This window comes from Dermochelys coriacea, chromosome 1, assembly GCF_009764565.3.
Source record: "Dermochelys coriacea isolate rDerCor1 chromosome 1, rDerCor1.pri.v4, whole genome shotgun sequence".
NCBI classification, from domain to species: Eukaryota; Metazoa; Chordata; order Testudines; family Dermochelyidae; genus Dermochelys; species Dermochelys coriacea.
In genome coordinates, this window is record NC_050068.2 from 140,174,850 (window position 1) to 140,190,072 (window position 15,223).

The 15,223-nt window shown below is 45.7% G+C and overlaps 1 protein-coding gene across 1 annotated transcript in view; it reads right to left on the bottom strand.

Moving 5' to 3' along the window:
- The window catches only part of MAP7D2 (MAP7 domain containing 2), a 123,685-nt gene extending 122,126 nt beyond the window's left edge, over positions 1 to 1,559 (bottom strand). The window contains 1 exon segment of the mRNA XM_038388251.2: positions 1,408 to 1,559. Coding sequence (XP_038244179.1) covers positions 1,408 to 1,462 — 55 coding nt within the window. The 5' untranslated portion in view covers positions 1,463 to 1,559.
- Positions 1,560 to 15,223: the final 13,664 nt, after the last annotated feature.

The window sequence follows — 15,223 nt, forward strand, 5'->3', positions numbered from 1 at the left end:
TCTATCATAATGCACCCACACATACAAGCAGGGGAAAGAATAAGGTTTCACAGGCAACCTTGGTTCTAGTATTTCCTAACGTTCAAATGCTTGACTTTACAAAGTAAATACTGTTTTCAGATTTCAGAGTAGCAGCCGTGTTAGACTGTATCTGCAAAAAGAAAAGGAGGACTTGTGGCACCTTCGAGACTAGCAAATTTATCTGAGCATAAGCTTTTGCGAGCTACAGCTCACTTCATTTGAATACTGTAACTTCATTTGAATATGTTCTAATGAAATTATTATTTATATTTTGGTAGCACTGAGAGATTCCAATTAGAATCAGAGCTCCATTGTGTTGGGTGCTGTACAAACAACGAGGAAAAATAAGTCCTTGACCAAGCAGCTTACAACGTGGTTATTTAGAATGAAGCAGGAAAGGAGAGCCCTTTAGAATCTGTGCCTATATAGGACTAAGAACTAAACTGATTGTTCAAGCTGGATACCAGCTTAACCCGTTTATTCCATGGTTTTGCCTACCAGTATAGACAGGCCCAGACACTGTAGGAGATTGTGTTTAGATGTTCTGTCCTCGATCCTTACTTTAGGCTAAAATAAAGCTCATTCCATTGCTGGCAACACATTTAGTGGTTAAGAAATTAACACGCAGCTGTCATGCAAGACCAACCCAACAGGTTTAAAGACACCTAAAAACTTCCTCATGGCAAATATTTACTATACCACAAAGAAAACAGGTTTAAAAGGAAAATAAGCAAGCCCAGGGATGTGAATCAGAATTATACCAGTCTAACAGTAGCAGATTTACTCTCAGATAACACATACTGCTGAACCAAATCACGCTTGACGTCCCCAGGGAACAGCAAACTATTCAGCACTAACAGCTTTCTTCTGTAGCTGTTACCGATACTCTCTCCCACAGATGCAGGGATTCACAGGGTCCTTCTCATCCTTCCCCGGCGTTACTTACAGCCGGCCGCGTGTTCCTGGGCTAGAGGGAACTCTCCAAATCCTCCGACTGGGGCCGGGACGCGGAAGTCTCCCCACATGCAGCCACCACCCCCAGCGCCCCCAGGATGAGCACTACGCGCCCCCCCCCCCCGCGGCCACAGGGCCCCCGCCCAGGAGCGGGAGCCCTTTGCCAAGGCCTTGCGCTCCCCTCCTCCGCACCCGCTGGTTACCTGCAACCCTGCCCCCGGGAATCCTTGGGGCACCGGCCCCCTTCTTTGTTATTTCAATGCTAGCGAAGGAGGCTCCGCTGCCCGCCCCAGCCCGCTCCAGCTGGAGAGCGAGCCAGCGGCTCCGGACACCGCTGGAGGGGCCGCTCCCTGCCCCCGCGGGAAGGGGGAGTCCCCGCGCCCGCAGCCGCCAGCCCCGCTGCCCCGGCCCCGGCCCCGGCCCGTCGCTCACCTGGCGCCCGCAGCTGCGGGGGGGGGGAGGTACGCGCAGCCCCCGGCTCCGCCATCTTCTCACTCGGCCAGCGGCGAGCGCGGCTCCGGCTCCGGCTCCAGGCGCGCTGGGCGCTCCGCGGCACCTGACGCCGCGCTGCGGGGAAGGCGGGGGCGGGGGCGGCGGCGCGGGCTGCCGGCGGGGCGGGAGGCGGCGGCGGCGGCGGCTGCTGCTCCGGCGCCCGCTGCGCGCAGTGGGTGGGGCGGAGGCTCCGGCGCCTCCAGGTGTTTCCCTCCTTCCGGGCGCTTGCCGCGCGCTGCCGGCGCTGGGCCCTGCAACTTAACGAGGCGCTGAGCGGGGACCCGGCCGCTGCTTCCTCCGCAGGCAGCCGAGCTCCAGGAGCCACCTCCCCGGGCAGCTCTGGGCGGGGCGGGGCTGAAAGGCAATTGCGCAGGGGCGGGGGGCTGGTGCGTTTCCCCGGCCCCAGAGCTCTGACGGCTTCGGGATGCAGGCTCCTCACGCCTGACGGACGAGACGGCCTGGCCCCTAGAAGAGGGGGGTAGCCAGGAGACGGGCTTCTGGAGCCGTGTCTCTCTTGCTACCCGCCCCGCCACCCCCTCCGCCTTCACACACGTGGCCTCCCCATTGTTCTGAAATATTTCTCGCTCCCAGCTTGGGCCGGGAAATTGGTTTGAACGGATCTTGCCCTGACTTGACAGCTTCTAGTACAAAGTTTAACTCCATGGATATTCTTGAACCGAGCAGCAGGAAAACTTTCTTCACCAGGACAGATTCAGCCTCAGGCATAATCCTGGCGGGGGTGCGGAGGACGATTCCCCCTTTCCCAACACCTGGATCCTGCTACATTGAGGGACAAGTGAGGAGAAAACACCTGGGTCCAGGTGCGTGATTATTTAAGTGCCATGGACAATCAGTGAGAGGTAGATCATGATGGTCAAATTTCAGGTGCATTCTGACTGCGTCGCACACGCTCCTTGGAAAAGGTGGCACCTGGAATTTGGATCCATGTGCGTGGATCTGCTAGTGTGCAAATTTTGCTCCCTAATTATATACAAAATCAATACATAAAACAAATACCGCATAAAAGCATGTTTTAAAGGGTCAGAAAACGAGAATCCCGGAAGTGTTTTAAGTAGCATTAAAACGTTTCTATCTTCTTCTCCTTTTCACTGATTCTTTGTTACGTCTGTATATAATTTTTGTTTCAAAGTTTAGACCCATTGCAGTTCCACAATAAAGGAGTTCTAATACCGGCAGTGAGTTTTTAAAACACGCAGTAATATGAAAAAAAAAATCATTGGCATTTAAAAAGGAAAAACAACACTACATGTGAGATGTCAAGCTTTAAACCTGTTGATTTTTTTTATATTATAAAGAGACACATTGCGTCATAGCTTTGCATGCAAAGGTGTGTTTTGTGGAGCAACATTACTTCATATATTGATAATTAGGCTCTTGTAATTAAATTATCCAGGGAGGGAAGCTAAACGATCTGCAAAAAGAAAAGGAGGACTTGTGGCACCTTAGAGACTAACAAATTTATTTGAGCATAAGCTTTCTTGAGCTACAGCTCACTTCATCGGATGCATTCAGTGGAAAAACGATGTGTAGCATTTGGCTTTCAGGGAGGTCCTGGTTTAACTCATTTTTCCAGCTGAGCAGATTGAAACAAACCAAGGGTAAGTGACTGGTCGGAGGTCACACAGTGCCTTGGATAAACCAATGGCAAATTCTCATTATTAGCTCCTTCCTAACTGCTCGACATACTGTTTGATTTTTGGTGTGGAATACAGCTTGGAAAAGATACAATATGTCATCCTATAGTTATGTTTCTCAATATTCTAAATACACGATTCTTTCCATTGTTTGGGTTGAGAGGAAGGTTATTCAAATATGTTTACTCTGCTGGGACAGTATGATTGTTTTCTTCATACATCTAATGACAGGCTCCAAAAAGAATTATGGAAATTGCTTTCTGGATTTCTAAAATCTGCTTCTATTTTCTCATTGGTATCTGTATGTTTGTGATCAAGGGAAAGGACTGAAAGCTATACAGTTCAGCTGGTACATCTGCTTTGCTTCTGATATCTCTGTTTTAGCTAATTCCTGCGGAAGCTCTGACAGCTTTAATACTAACGGAGTACAAGATATCTCCGTTTGTGTGATGGGAAGGCATGTCCTATTCAGATGGATTGAGCAAATCTTTCTTTGCATAGAAGCAACGAAGTTTTAACAGACAATTTAGTCCTACAGCTGCTCTGTCCTACTATACTTGTACTCAACAGTTATTCTCCCAGTATATAGTTGTCTCCATGAAAATACAAGGCAATATGCAACATAATTTTGTCAGTATTTTAGTATTAATGCTACTTCAAATAAATTACAAGTTTCTTGCTACATGTGAATTGTTTTGTTGGAACTTGCTTGTGAACTATTTTTCTTTCAAGTCAGTACATTCAACTGGGTTTTGATTTACATGTACCACTAAAATAATTTTACTAGACAGAACTATGATTTCCTATGAAGTAATTATAGATGGCGCATGAAGTAATGCCCATAAGTTAAAGTTGCCCTTATAAGAATGCTGTTTTCAGTTGCTGAAAACTGTGCCAAAGTTAAACCATTTGGGCTGAAAAATTCCATGCTGGGCATCTCCCTCAGGCTGAATTATTCTGGAATGTTTCATCTAAAATGGTTCATCCTGTTCTAAGAATGAGCTTAGGGGAAAATGCATTTTTGCCCATGTTAAAAAAAAAAAATTCTTACAGTCATTTCACTGACAAGCTCTATTGCCAACTTATAACTTTCTGCGGGGGGGGGAGGGAATCATGGTTCACACAAACTCAGTAGAGATTTGTTGGAGTTTGGTAGCTAAATACACCAAAGATTCTGTCTGTACTGGAGTACTTGTGGCACCTTAGAGACTAACAAATTTATTAGAGCATAAGCTTTCGTGAGCTACAGTTCACTTCATCGGAGTACTTGTGGCATCTTAGAGACTAACAAATTTATTAGAGCATAAGCTTTCGTGAGCTACAGTTCACTTCATCGGAGTACTTGTGGCACCTTAGAGACTAACAAATTTATTAGAGCATAAGCTTTCGTGAGCTACAGCTCACTTCATCGGATGCATCCGATGAAGTGAGCTGTAGCTCACGAAAGCTTATGCTCTAATAAATTTGTTAGTCTCTAAGGTGCCACAAGTACTCCTTTTCTTTTTGCGAATACAGACTAACACGGCTGCTACTCTGAAACCTGTCTGTACTGGGTATACTCCATTTCCTCACATGGCTCCTTCCTGCCCACTGGATGAGCTGTAGACTCACTGAACATGCCCTAGACTAGCACTGCAGGGGCTGAGCAGGACTTCCCCTGCAATGCTCCCCTTGCTGCAGCCAGGGGCCACTGTACTGCTGGAACTGAGACCAAGACCACTCATATGCTCTCAGTGCTCTCCTTGCTGATGCCCAGGGAACGTGCAGAAGGAAGAAACAGATGACTCAAATGCTGAGAGAATAAAAAGAGTACTTGTGGCACGTTAGAAACTAACAAATGCTGAGGTGTAAGGAATGTGCGGAAGGGGGAAATAGGGGGAAAAAGGAACAGGGCCAGGAGTTCAGGGGATAGGAGCTTGGTCGTGTAGGGTGTTAGAAGCAGGAGCTCAGAGGTGGGGAACAGGAACAGAGAGAAGGGCAAGAGCCAGAGAAGAGGGAGGATAGGAGTGTAGAAAAACATAGGCAGGAGCCAGAGGGAAGATAGGAGTGGGGGAGGGAGGGATTGGGCAAGAGTTGAGGGGGGGACAGGCAAGAACTGGGGAAGAATATCAACAGTGGAATGACAAGGACAGGAGCTGAGAAGAGGGGAGAACTGAAGGGGTCAGGTCAGAGCAGAAAAGACTGTAACCACTAGAAAATGCTCTCCTACGGAACCTGGACTTGATCCGACCATTCCCTAATCTCAATGTTCCTTTTCAGTCTAGCAAATAGCTGTGAAACCCACTGGCAAAATATGCATCTCATCTTCCCGCCCCTTCTCTAGTGGCAGGTCATATAGAAGATAACAGATCTCTAATGCTGCCAGTTACGCTGGTAGCTCAAGGCAGTAGAAGGCTGTGCTCTGGATCTAAAGATCCCAATCCTGGTGCTAACCAAGTTGAGCCACAACATGGTTCCATGGGATGAAATTTTTGTATTTCCAATATTTCTTTTTTAATATAATTCCCTAAGGTTTTAAAAACAAACAAAATTACAAAGAATAGTTAGGCTGCAAAGAGAAGCATTCAAAAGTAAGGAAATGCCAGAATTAAGTTTGTCTGTGCAACCTTAATTTGCCTCATTGTTTGTATGTATTATGATAGTCTTTAATTACATTATCACATACTAATATTTTAATAAGTGGTGCATAGCTTTTTTTATGTATTCATAAATTCTCCCCCACACATCACCTTTCTTTCTCTTCCATCTCCTATTCCCCCTTCTTATTTTCTACTATATATGTACCCCTACCAAACCCTCATAATAAATAACTCCAGTTATAAACAATCTTAGGCATAACAGGATATACCTTTGTGGCTCACATTGCAGGATCAAGGCCTTGCTTCAGTGATTGTTGTGCATAAATTGAATTTTAATGAGTTTTGGATTACTTTTGAATCGGGGATTAAACTAAAGATTCTTTGCTCCAAGGCTAGGCAAAGAAATGGCATAAGCGCTCCTAGTTTTTCATGCTTTAACAGGCTGTGACACAGCCTCAGCATTTGCTGGGAGAGGTAAAAAAGAAAAACCCTCCCTAGGAAGCATGGAATGTTTGCCCTCAAGTCACAGAAATATTTTTTTGGGTTTCTCATCACCAACTGCTGAAATCATTGATACTTGCCTTAAGGAAATTGAGTTATTTGTAGTGTTTCTGGGTAACTGCGCTTGTGCATTGGGAATGCCAGAGAGACAAAAGAGTCCCCTTTCACCAAACAATATGTTTAATAGATTTCATAGAGTTCAGGGCCGGAAGGGACCATTAGATCATCTAGTCTGACTGCATGTGTAACACAGGCCATTACATTTTATCTAGATATCCCTATATTGAGCCCAATGACTTTTGGCCATGTGATGGGGTGGCTGCCCCACACAGGCACAGAAGGGCTTAATTATGAAGGGCAACAAAAATTATTAGGGTTATGGACTGAGAGGAGAGATTAAAAAAATCTCTCTCCTACATATGGAGGAGAGATTAAAAAGACTGAGTTAGAGGTTAGACAAGAGACTACTAAAGAGGGTTACATCAGAGGTCTATAAAATCATGAATGATATGGAGAAATTGATTAAGGAAGTGTTATTTACCCCATCATATAACACAAGCAGCGGGGTCACCCAATTAAATTAATGGGCAGCAGGTTTAAAACATATGTAAGGGGACTGTTGGCCCCTTACTAAAACTCAGTGGAGGTGTTTTGGTTGGCTAGCTCCAGTACCAAAAGAAAGGGGAAGGATTGGTGGGAAATCAGGACCCTGAGACTGAAAGTCCCTGGAGCAATGGGGAGAGGTCAATGCTTCAGGTCAGCCTGTTTGACAGAGCAGACAGGCCAATCAGGGATCAGGAGACCATCCTCCCTGGGAGCTGGAATTGCCTGGAACAGAGTGGGGCTGAGCTAAGGAGAGAGCAGGAGCCCGAGCTGAGCTGTGCTGGCCAGCGAAGCAGTCCAGGGAGCAGGTCAGTGCTGGGAGCAGAGCCACAGAAACAGCCCAGAGAGCAGATCTGTGCTGGGAGGAGAACTACAACAACCAGAGCCAGTGAGGCCAGAGAAGCAGCCCAGGGGGCTGGAGGCAGAGCAGCATCAGTGTTGAGGCAGAGTGGAGCTGGAGCAGTCCGGAGCCAGGTGTGTGAGCAGTTGGGAAGAGCGAGGGGGGACACTGGGCAGCTGGCCCAGCGCAGGGAGATACCCCAGCCAAGAGGCCTTGCAGGCCAGACTTATCATAACCCTGACCGGAGGAGAGGGCTGATGCTTGGAAGAGGGGTCCTGCTACCTAGAGCCTGAAGGCGTGTGGCCACCACCAGAGCAAGTGTCTGACCGGCAGCAACCCTGCAGCACAGCCAAGACCTGGGACGTGAACTTTCCTTACATTCCAGAGACTGCTGTTTGTGATGTCCCCATGCAACAGAGTAGGGTTATGTGTTTTCTTTTAACCTTTCCCATTTTTTTCCTTAATTTTTTAAATTGACTGCTGTTTAATACATTGCTTTTCCTTTAACTATATGTAATGATCAGTGGGCCAAGGAAGTGTCCAGTGTGAAGAGAGTGCCCCGGAGTGGGGATAACAGTCCCTGTCTTAAGTGACCATGACAAGGTTGAGGGGCGAGCCTCCCCAGGAATCCTGGGGCCAGCCTTGTTGGGGTTACGAGGAGTGGAAGGGGAGCCTTTGAGGTCAGGCAGGCCTCTGGGTAAAGGAGAGAAGATATCAGCATCTTAAGGGCCTAACTGGCTCCTACTACTTCAGTTGACTGCCTCTTCTCCTCAAGTGGGTACAGGGAAGCAGCAGGAAACAGGAAGCTCCCTGAGAAGCTGGTGTTAATCAGTCCAGGCTCCTGGGGGTGCTAGAGAGGTACATAAGAGGTTCCTCCTCCTCTCTCTCCCTGCAGCTCCTGCTGCTTTCTGTTATTCCCTCTCACCTTTTCTCCTGTCTGCCTGTTATGTCTCTTGTGCCCTCCTTCCACCAGCACAGCGCTCCACCATCTCTGTGCATCTAGAGCAGAGAGAATACATATGCACCAGCAGCAGACACAATTTTCTACACTCTGGATCCTAGTGGTGCCCCTGCACAATCTGGCACCTGAGTTCTGTAACCAGGAGGGGGGCTCATTGTTATTGCAGAAACCATCTCCCTAGAAGAAGTGTCCATCATGTTAAGCACAGACTGGAGGAATGCCTTGGCTACAATGCAACCTTCCATCAGGAAAGTCTTGAACTCATCCCCTGCATCTTCTGGAAGTTTCATAAATTTGGACATTGCATCCCAGTTTACAAAATCATATTTGGCTAACAGGCCCTGCAGGTTAGCTATATGCATCTGGAAAGAGAAGGTGGAATGAATCTTTCTCCCAAACAGATTAAATCTCTTGGACTCTTTTTCTTTGGGGGCTGATTTAAATCTCCCTTGATGTGACCTTTCCTTAGCAACAGTAACCACCAGGGAGTTAGGGGCAGGATGGGAATAAAATAGGACAAGAAGCAATGGACTTAAACCACGCTTGCTGCAATTTAGGTTGGACATTAGGAAAAACTTCCTAACTGTGAGGGTGGTTAAGCACTGGAATAAATTGCCTAGAGAGGTTGTGGAATCTTTGTCATTGGAGATTTTTAAGAGCAAATACCTGTCAGGAATGGTCTAGATAATACTTAGTCCTGCCATGAGTGCAGGGGACTGGACTAGATGACTTGTCAAGGTCCCTTCCAGTTCTACGATGCTATAATTCTATGAAAAGCACTAAACTCTCTGCTTTGCCATATAACATTTGTCTGTGCACTTAGCTGGAGGAGCTAAGGTGGGTGGCATGTGCCTTAAAGTAGCATTTAAAAAGAGCATACTTAATTGAGAGGACCACCCTCCCAGGGTAACTGCCTGCAGACTGTCCAAATGTTTGTCAGTATTCTCTCTAGCAAACTCAACTTGTATGCCTAATACCATGACCATTCTCCTCAGCAGGTCTTGAGAAGACAAAGTTGTCTAGGACTGTAGAAGATGACTCTGGTATCAGTGAGTTGTCAGATGAGGAGGAGGACAGATGAACTGGAGCAATAGGATCCTCCTGATGGGGAACTGGCTCCTTCCACAACTGGCCCTTTTGAAGCATTGGCTGCTCAAGAGGAACAGTATCTCCATGTGTTTCCAATGTAAGAGGCTCTAAAAGCTGTTTTGCTGGACAGTCTGATGACCTTCCATTCAACTGAGTCTGTGAGTGGTGCCTGGGGGAAATCAAGAAACATCCCAGCGATTCCAAAAAGGCCACTGGGGAAGAGCATAAGGCCTGGGCAGCCGTTAAGTACCAGGACACAATGACCTGTCTCTACCATCTGGTTGGCTCCAGTCTTGGTACCAGTGCTCTCCCTCTGGAGGTGGCCTAGAGGAGTTGCTAGACCATCTGTGCTTAGGAGTGGACAGTGAAGTACTGGAGAAGTACTCTGAACCAGATTTCAAGAAATCATCCAAATAGTCAGTGGGCATCAGAGCTGCCAAGGTTGATGAGGCCATTGGGTGACCGAACTTATCCATAGCCCATTGAACAGACACTGAGGTCAGTACAAAGTTGTTGGTACTACAGAGACATTGATGGTCAGTCGTCATACATCCATGTTGGGAAAACCCTCAGTCGGTGCTGAAGAACAGCTCATAGACAGGATGCCTTCCAATAAACGTCATAATACAAAGGGGCCAAAAGAAGTAATACAACGGTACCGAGGCTGGGGGACTCAGCTGAAGTTGGCATGGTGTGCACTGGTGCTGAGGGTGGTACTGGGGCCAAATCGCTGCCAAATTTCTTAGTCCGTTCTGGGCATTGTTATCACTAACAGTCCCTGAGCAGAAGCTCAGAACTGCAACAGGCCTGGACCAGTGGGAGGCACCATCAGCAAAATGGAATCCTGCACCACAGGAGAGGACTGAAAGGCACAGCAAATCCTTTGCTACCTCAAAAACTTGCGGGATCATCAGTACTGATAAAGCTGGTGCCGAGATAGTGTCGACAGGTACCAGACTCAATGGCCATCCTGCAGACAGTACTGGAGTTGACAGTACAGTACTGGTATTTTTCATCACAGTACAGGGGTAATATGGGTTGATGATCCAGTTCTACCATGAGTACCTGAAGAGTCCTGATGCTGTTTCATATCCCTTCTTGAAGAAGAACAGGAGTCCTTCTTCGACTTTGAATGGCTGTGGTCTGTTTTATAGGTCCTTTTTCTAGGAGATCCCAGAGAGGAAGATCGACCCCTCTTTCTCTGTGGAGAACAGTCTGAATCTGGGGGTATGTGAGACACAACAGGAGCCACTATAACGTACTGAGCACAGGAGACAGGGCACTTGTCATAAGGTCCTGGATCTGAGGTGGGCCTCATTGCCTGCTCCATGAGGTACTACTTTGAGACGAAGGTCTCTGGTAATCTGCGTTCTTTTCTGGACAGAATGGTAGATGCTGCATATCTCCTTGATGTGCCCCTTGCTGAGGAACAAAAGGCAGGGTATGTGTATGTGTGTGTGTGTGGGGGACGGGGGGCGTCAGGGTCACTATTTTGGGATAGATACCCCAGGCAATAGGCAGTGCTTGAAGTCTGGCAAGTGCTGCATGTCACTATGCCTAACACTGAACTAAAATCTGAAAGAAAACAAAAGAAAATAAACCCTATCTACTGAGTACTAAACAGCTAACTGTCTACAAGGAAGCTAGAGAGCTAAGTATTCTGAAAAGAATGCAAGAAAAAACATACAGGGAGCTCTGACTGGCCACGGGGAGTAAGAAGGAAAAGAGGGGGATTGGGGTGACCCCACCCACTCTATAAAGAATTTAATAATAATCTGTCCATGCTTCCATCAAATCAGCTCATCCACTGTTAACAGCAGTGGGAGAACCTAGTGTAGACAAAGCTCCGGTGGCTTTGAGCATTTTAATTACCATGTCAATTAAATTAGCTAAAAACCAGAAGAGAACACAGCATTTCAGCTGGGTAAGACAGGGACACAGATATTTCTGTTGTTGTTATAAAGGATATTATGAAATATCTGAGTGGGTTTTAGCCTTTAATCCCAATCTTGCATTAATTGCAGATGGATCCAGTATTGTTACCTGCATCCCTCCATCTCCCGCTCTCTCTCCTCTTTTTTCCTAACAGACCACACTGTTCAATAAGCTAGAAAGAAAAAAAAATTTTTTGTAAAGGAGCAATTTACAGTGCCTGATAGCATTACCGATTTATTAATAGAAATGGATTGCAAGTGTTCAAAAGACTAAAAGCACTGCAGCCATAGCCCTGAAAAAAATATAGCTTGTTTGAGCAGTCCTTAAAGACACCATGTGGTATTATCCTCTCACTGGTGTAGCAGCCAGTTAATTGCAGATCTTATTTTGGTCCATTTGTAAGAAATAGTAAAGTATTCACACATTAGAAATTCCAAATGGGCTAGTAGATTTCTGGACAAGGTAAGCTTCCCTCTGCCTTCTCTGTAATTCAAAAACCCCTTCAATCATTATTTTTCAGTTCATCTGGTATAAAAGTGCAGAAATATTTCCCTTGAATAACCAGGTCTCTGCTCTGAGGCCTGAAAGACTGCTCTCTCCTCTTCCAGTCTGGAATTTCCAACTTGACCACATCAGCCTGCAATAAGTTTGAAATAATCGCCAATGCTGTTGTTTCGCTAAGAATGGCTGCCTCACCTTTAAAACATTTCCCGATCAAAGTGGAAATTTTTGGAAGCACACTATTCTTTTCCAGAGAACATGGTTTAAACGGGCACATGAGGCAGCAAAAGGAATGGCATTGGAGATAAAAAGTTGCATTTTTTTTTTGTTATTTCCAGCTACATATAAAGGGTATAAAATCATAGTAGGACTCAAGGACATTCACAGACTTTTTTCTTTATCAGGAACCTCTGAGTCACTCTCAAATGTAGGAGGGAAGGGAGGATGCCAAAAGCTGTGAGCCTGTCTGCAGAATCAGAGCACCAAGTGACAGAGGCCCAGGGATGCTGTTGGAGATGCAGAATGACTGCTCTGTCAGACCAGCACTATAAAATGAAGCTCAGGAACTGGCAAGTGGACCTCGAGCAAGCTGCAAAACAAAGGGAGGACCTGGCATTGAAGAAGCAATCCAGAGATGAAAGGGATATGATGGTGGAGTATTTGTTATGACTGGGAGATGAGGGAGTGAGACATGATATTTCAGAGGGACATCTCAGAGATGTTTAGGGATCACAAGTCAGTTGGCCTCACGTTCTCCTGCCTAAACCCCCAGACCACCAATGCCGAGTCCTGTCACTTCATCTCTATGGTACCATCATCCAACCTATGGACAACTCTAGCTGGAGGGGTGGGGTGGGGTGGAGGTAGGGAGGAAATCAGTCAATAAGCTATAGGAACATTCTAAACATTAAAGGTTTAGAATGTTTTGTACTGTGATATCTTTGCAGGTAATTGTTGCTGGTTTGGATTTGGCTGGCTCTGGTTTGCACACCTTTTCAATACTGTAATGGCAGTTGAGCTGCCCAAATATGTTTACCTTCTATAAAGCTTTATCTGGTCACATACTGAGGTCTGGAATTACAATGGTTAACAGTACACAACCAGAAAGGACAAGTCCACTAAATTTATTTCATACAAGACTTCATTTCACGCTCTGGTGCAAGGTGTGGCATTAATCCCTGTTAGCCCCACGGACGTACAAAGCACCCCGTATCACCTTTGCTGTAATGGATCCATCATCAGCACAAGGTGGATGTCTGTAAGCATCCCATTGTTCCAAAATATTCCTCCTTATCCCTACATATATGGTAAAGCACATCATAATCACCACCATCTTGCTCTTGCTCAGTGTGTAGTTATATTGTCTTCTGCCAGGCTGGTAGAAATCAGGAGAAGTCATCACCACCTATGGCAACAGAGGGTAGGCTGGACTGTCTAAAAATCACAGTTGGCATGGGCAACCCCTTGATGCCTGTCATGAGGATGGAATAAAACTTGCCTGCTGAAATAGTTCAGACCTCTGAAATACCCTGGCATCATGCACTTATCAAATGTAGGTGTCCACAAATCTACCATGGTGAACCCTTAGGGTTGCAAAATGGTATAGCAATATCCTTTCCAGATAATGTACTCACTTCAATTAAACTCCACAATTATTTTGGAGATACTTCCTAATTCAATCTCTCTGGATTGCAGTAAAGAAATAATTGCCTTACAAATCTCCATGATCACTGTGATAACTTTGGATTTGCTAACCCTGAACAGATTACCACAGATGTGTAACAATCTAGGGGTGCGAGTTTTCACAAGGTGATAGCAACATATTTTTGGACAACTGGAAGTTATGGTGGCACTCAAGTGAGCTTCTCACACTACTCCACAAACATTACTTTCATCATGAAAAAGTTTTGGGCCAACTGCTCATCACCCCACATTTCCATTATGATATAGTCCCACCACTCTACACTTGTGGTACTGGTCCAGAAGTGGCAGTCTGAATAGGGAAGAGTCTACCATGAAAGACAGCATGAGCTGGGTCCATGCCTCCATCTCTGTGTGGCACTGACCTTTGCTCTTGCTTCTAACCACAAACCACCACTGTCTTCTCGGGGTAAAAAGCCACCTCTGAAACACCTGCCACCATCTTAGTGGCTAAAGCATACTATAAGTAAAAGGGCCACCAGCAGCAGCTGCTGGTTCTGTTCTGAGGGCAAGCAAGATTCATACTTTACAACACACCTGCGTGTGTCCTGCCACAACATGAATTTCTCAGGTTTATGGTTTCTGCCCACAATCCCCCGTGGACAGAAAAAGTGTTCCTCAGCACAGGGTTAATACTACGAACAATGTAGTGTGCTCCCATAAATTTCTGAGTTTCTCATGACTGGATTTGGGCATGACAATAAGTGTGAAGAACTCAATTGCTGTTCTACAGCAGGGTCACACTCTAATGAGCTAGACAAAGGTGAGATGACTAACTTGTGATTGCCCAACTCTGTCTTCACTGCAGCATGAAGTTCTGTTGAGACACAATGGAGGTTTTAATGCAAGTTGGCTAGCTGGTGCAGATGGGGCTAACAAATAAACTCGTTCTTTGAGATAAAAGCACTAGAAAGCACGACTAAAAAGGCTGTCCCGGTTCTACTGGCCAGTGCAAGTGCATTAGAACTCCATGTGGCTTTAAGAGATTTTTAACAATCGCACACAAACACTAATTTCTTTAATAGATGGGGCCTGTAATGAAAGATGTCAATATAGTTAAGAGCATTTGCTTCTCTTAGTTAAGAGTGCCTAAAAGCAGTAGCAGGGACAGGCCTGAGACTTGGTGAGTGGAAGACACAGTGTAGTGCCTGGTATAAAGAGCAGAAAAACTGTGAAGCTGTCTCATTTGTCTGAATACCGTATGATCTTTAATGAGACAAGACTACTGCAACTTGGCTTAACAGACCTCAAAACATGACTCATGACTTCTCAACCCTGAGATTGTCAATGCTCCTAAGGACTGGATTTTCATGCTTAACAGATGCGAGAATATTTCTTTATTTTTGGAAGACTGATAATGACATTCGTAAGGGCTACATCCTTGCATTAAGAGCACGATATTGGTTCTTACATGAGAAAGCTCCAAACTTCAAAAGTCATCTGACTGAAGATGGTTGCTAACAGGAGCCCCTTTCAGGAACAGAAAGTGTAACATCAGCTCCCTCAGGGTCTCAGTCCAGGAAGTGCTGTAAAGAGCAGAATGAGGGTCCAAACTTATGCTCTATGACCTTGAGAGACTGGAAAAAAGGGTGTTGTCCTAAGAAAACATTTAATCTTGGGATTTGTGCAAAACATTTTTCTTGAACCTGCTGAGAATATTATACTACAAGAACTAGACCTTTTGCTCATACTTATACACCTGCTTAAAACCCTCTTGCAAGAACTTAGGGCTGCATTTCACTTGGTTAAATTATGGACTTTGCTCCAGCCAAAAGACTAAGTTCTATTTGTTGACTTTTTAGGGTCCATGAACTTTATCCAAGCATCCATTCTGAACCTGCCTGATTCCAGGTGGAGGATTAGGTTTTTGCAGTAGCAGACATCCTCAGGC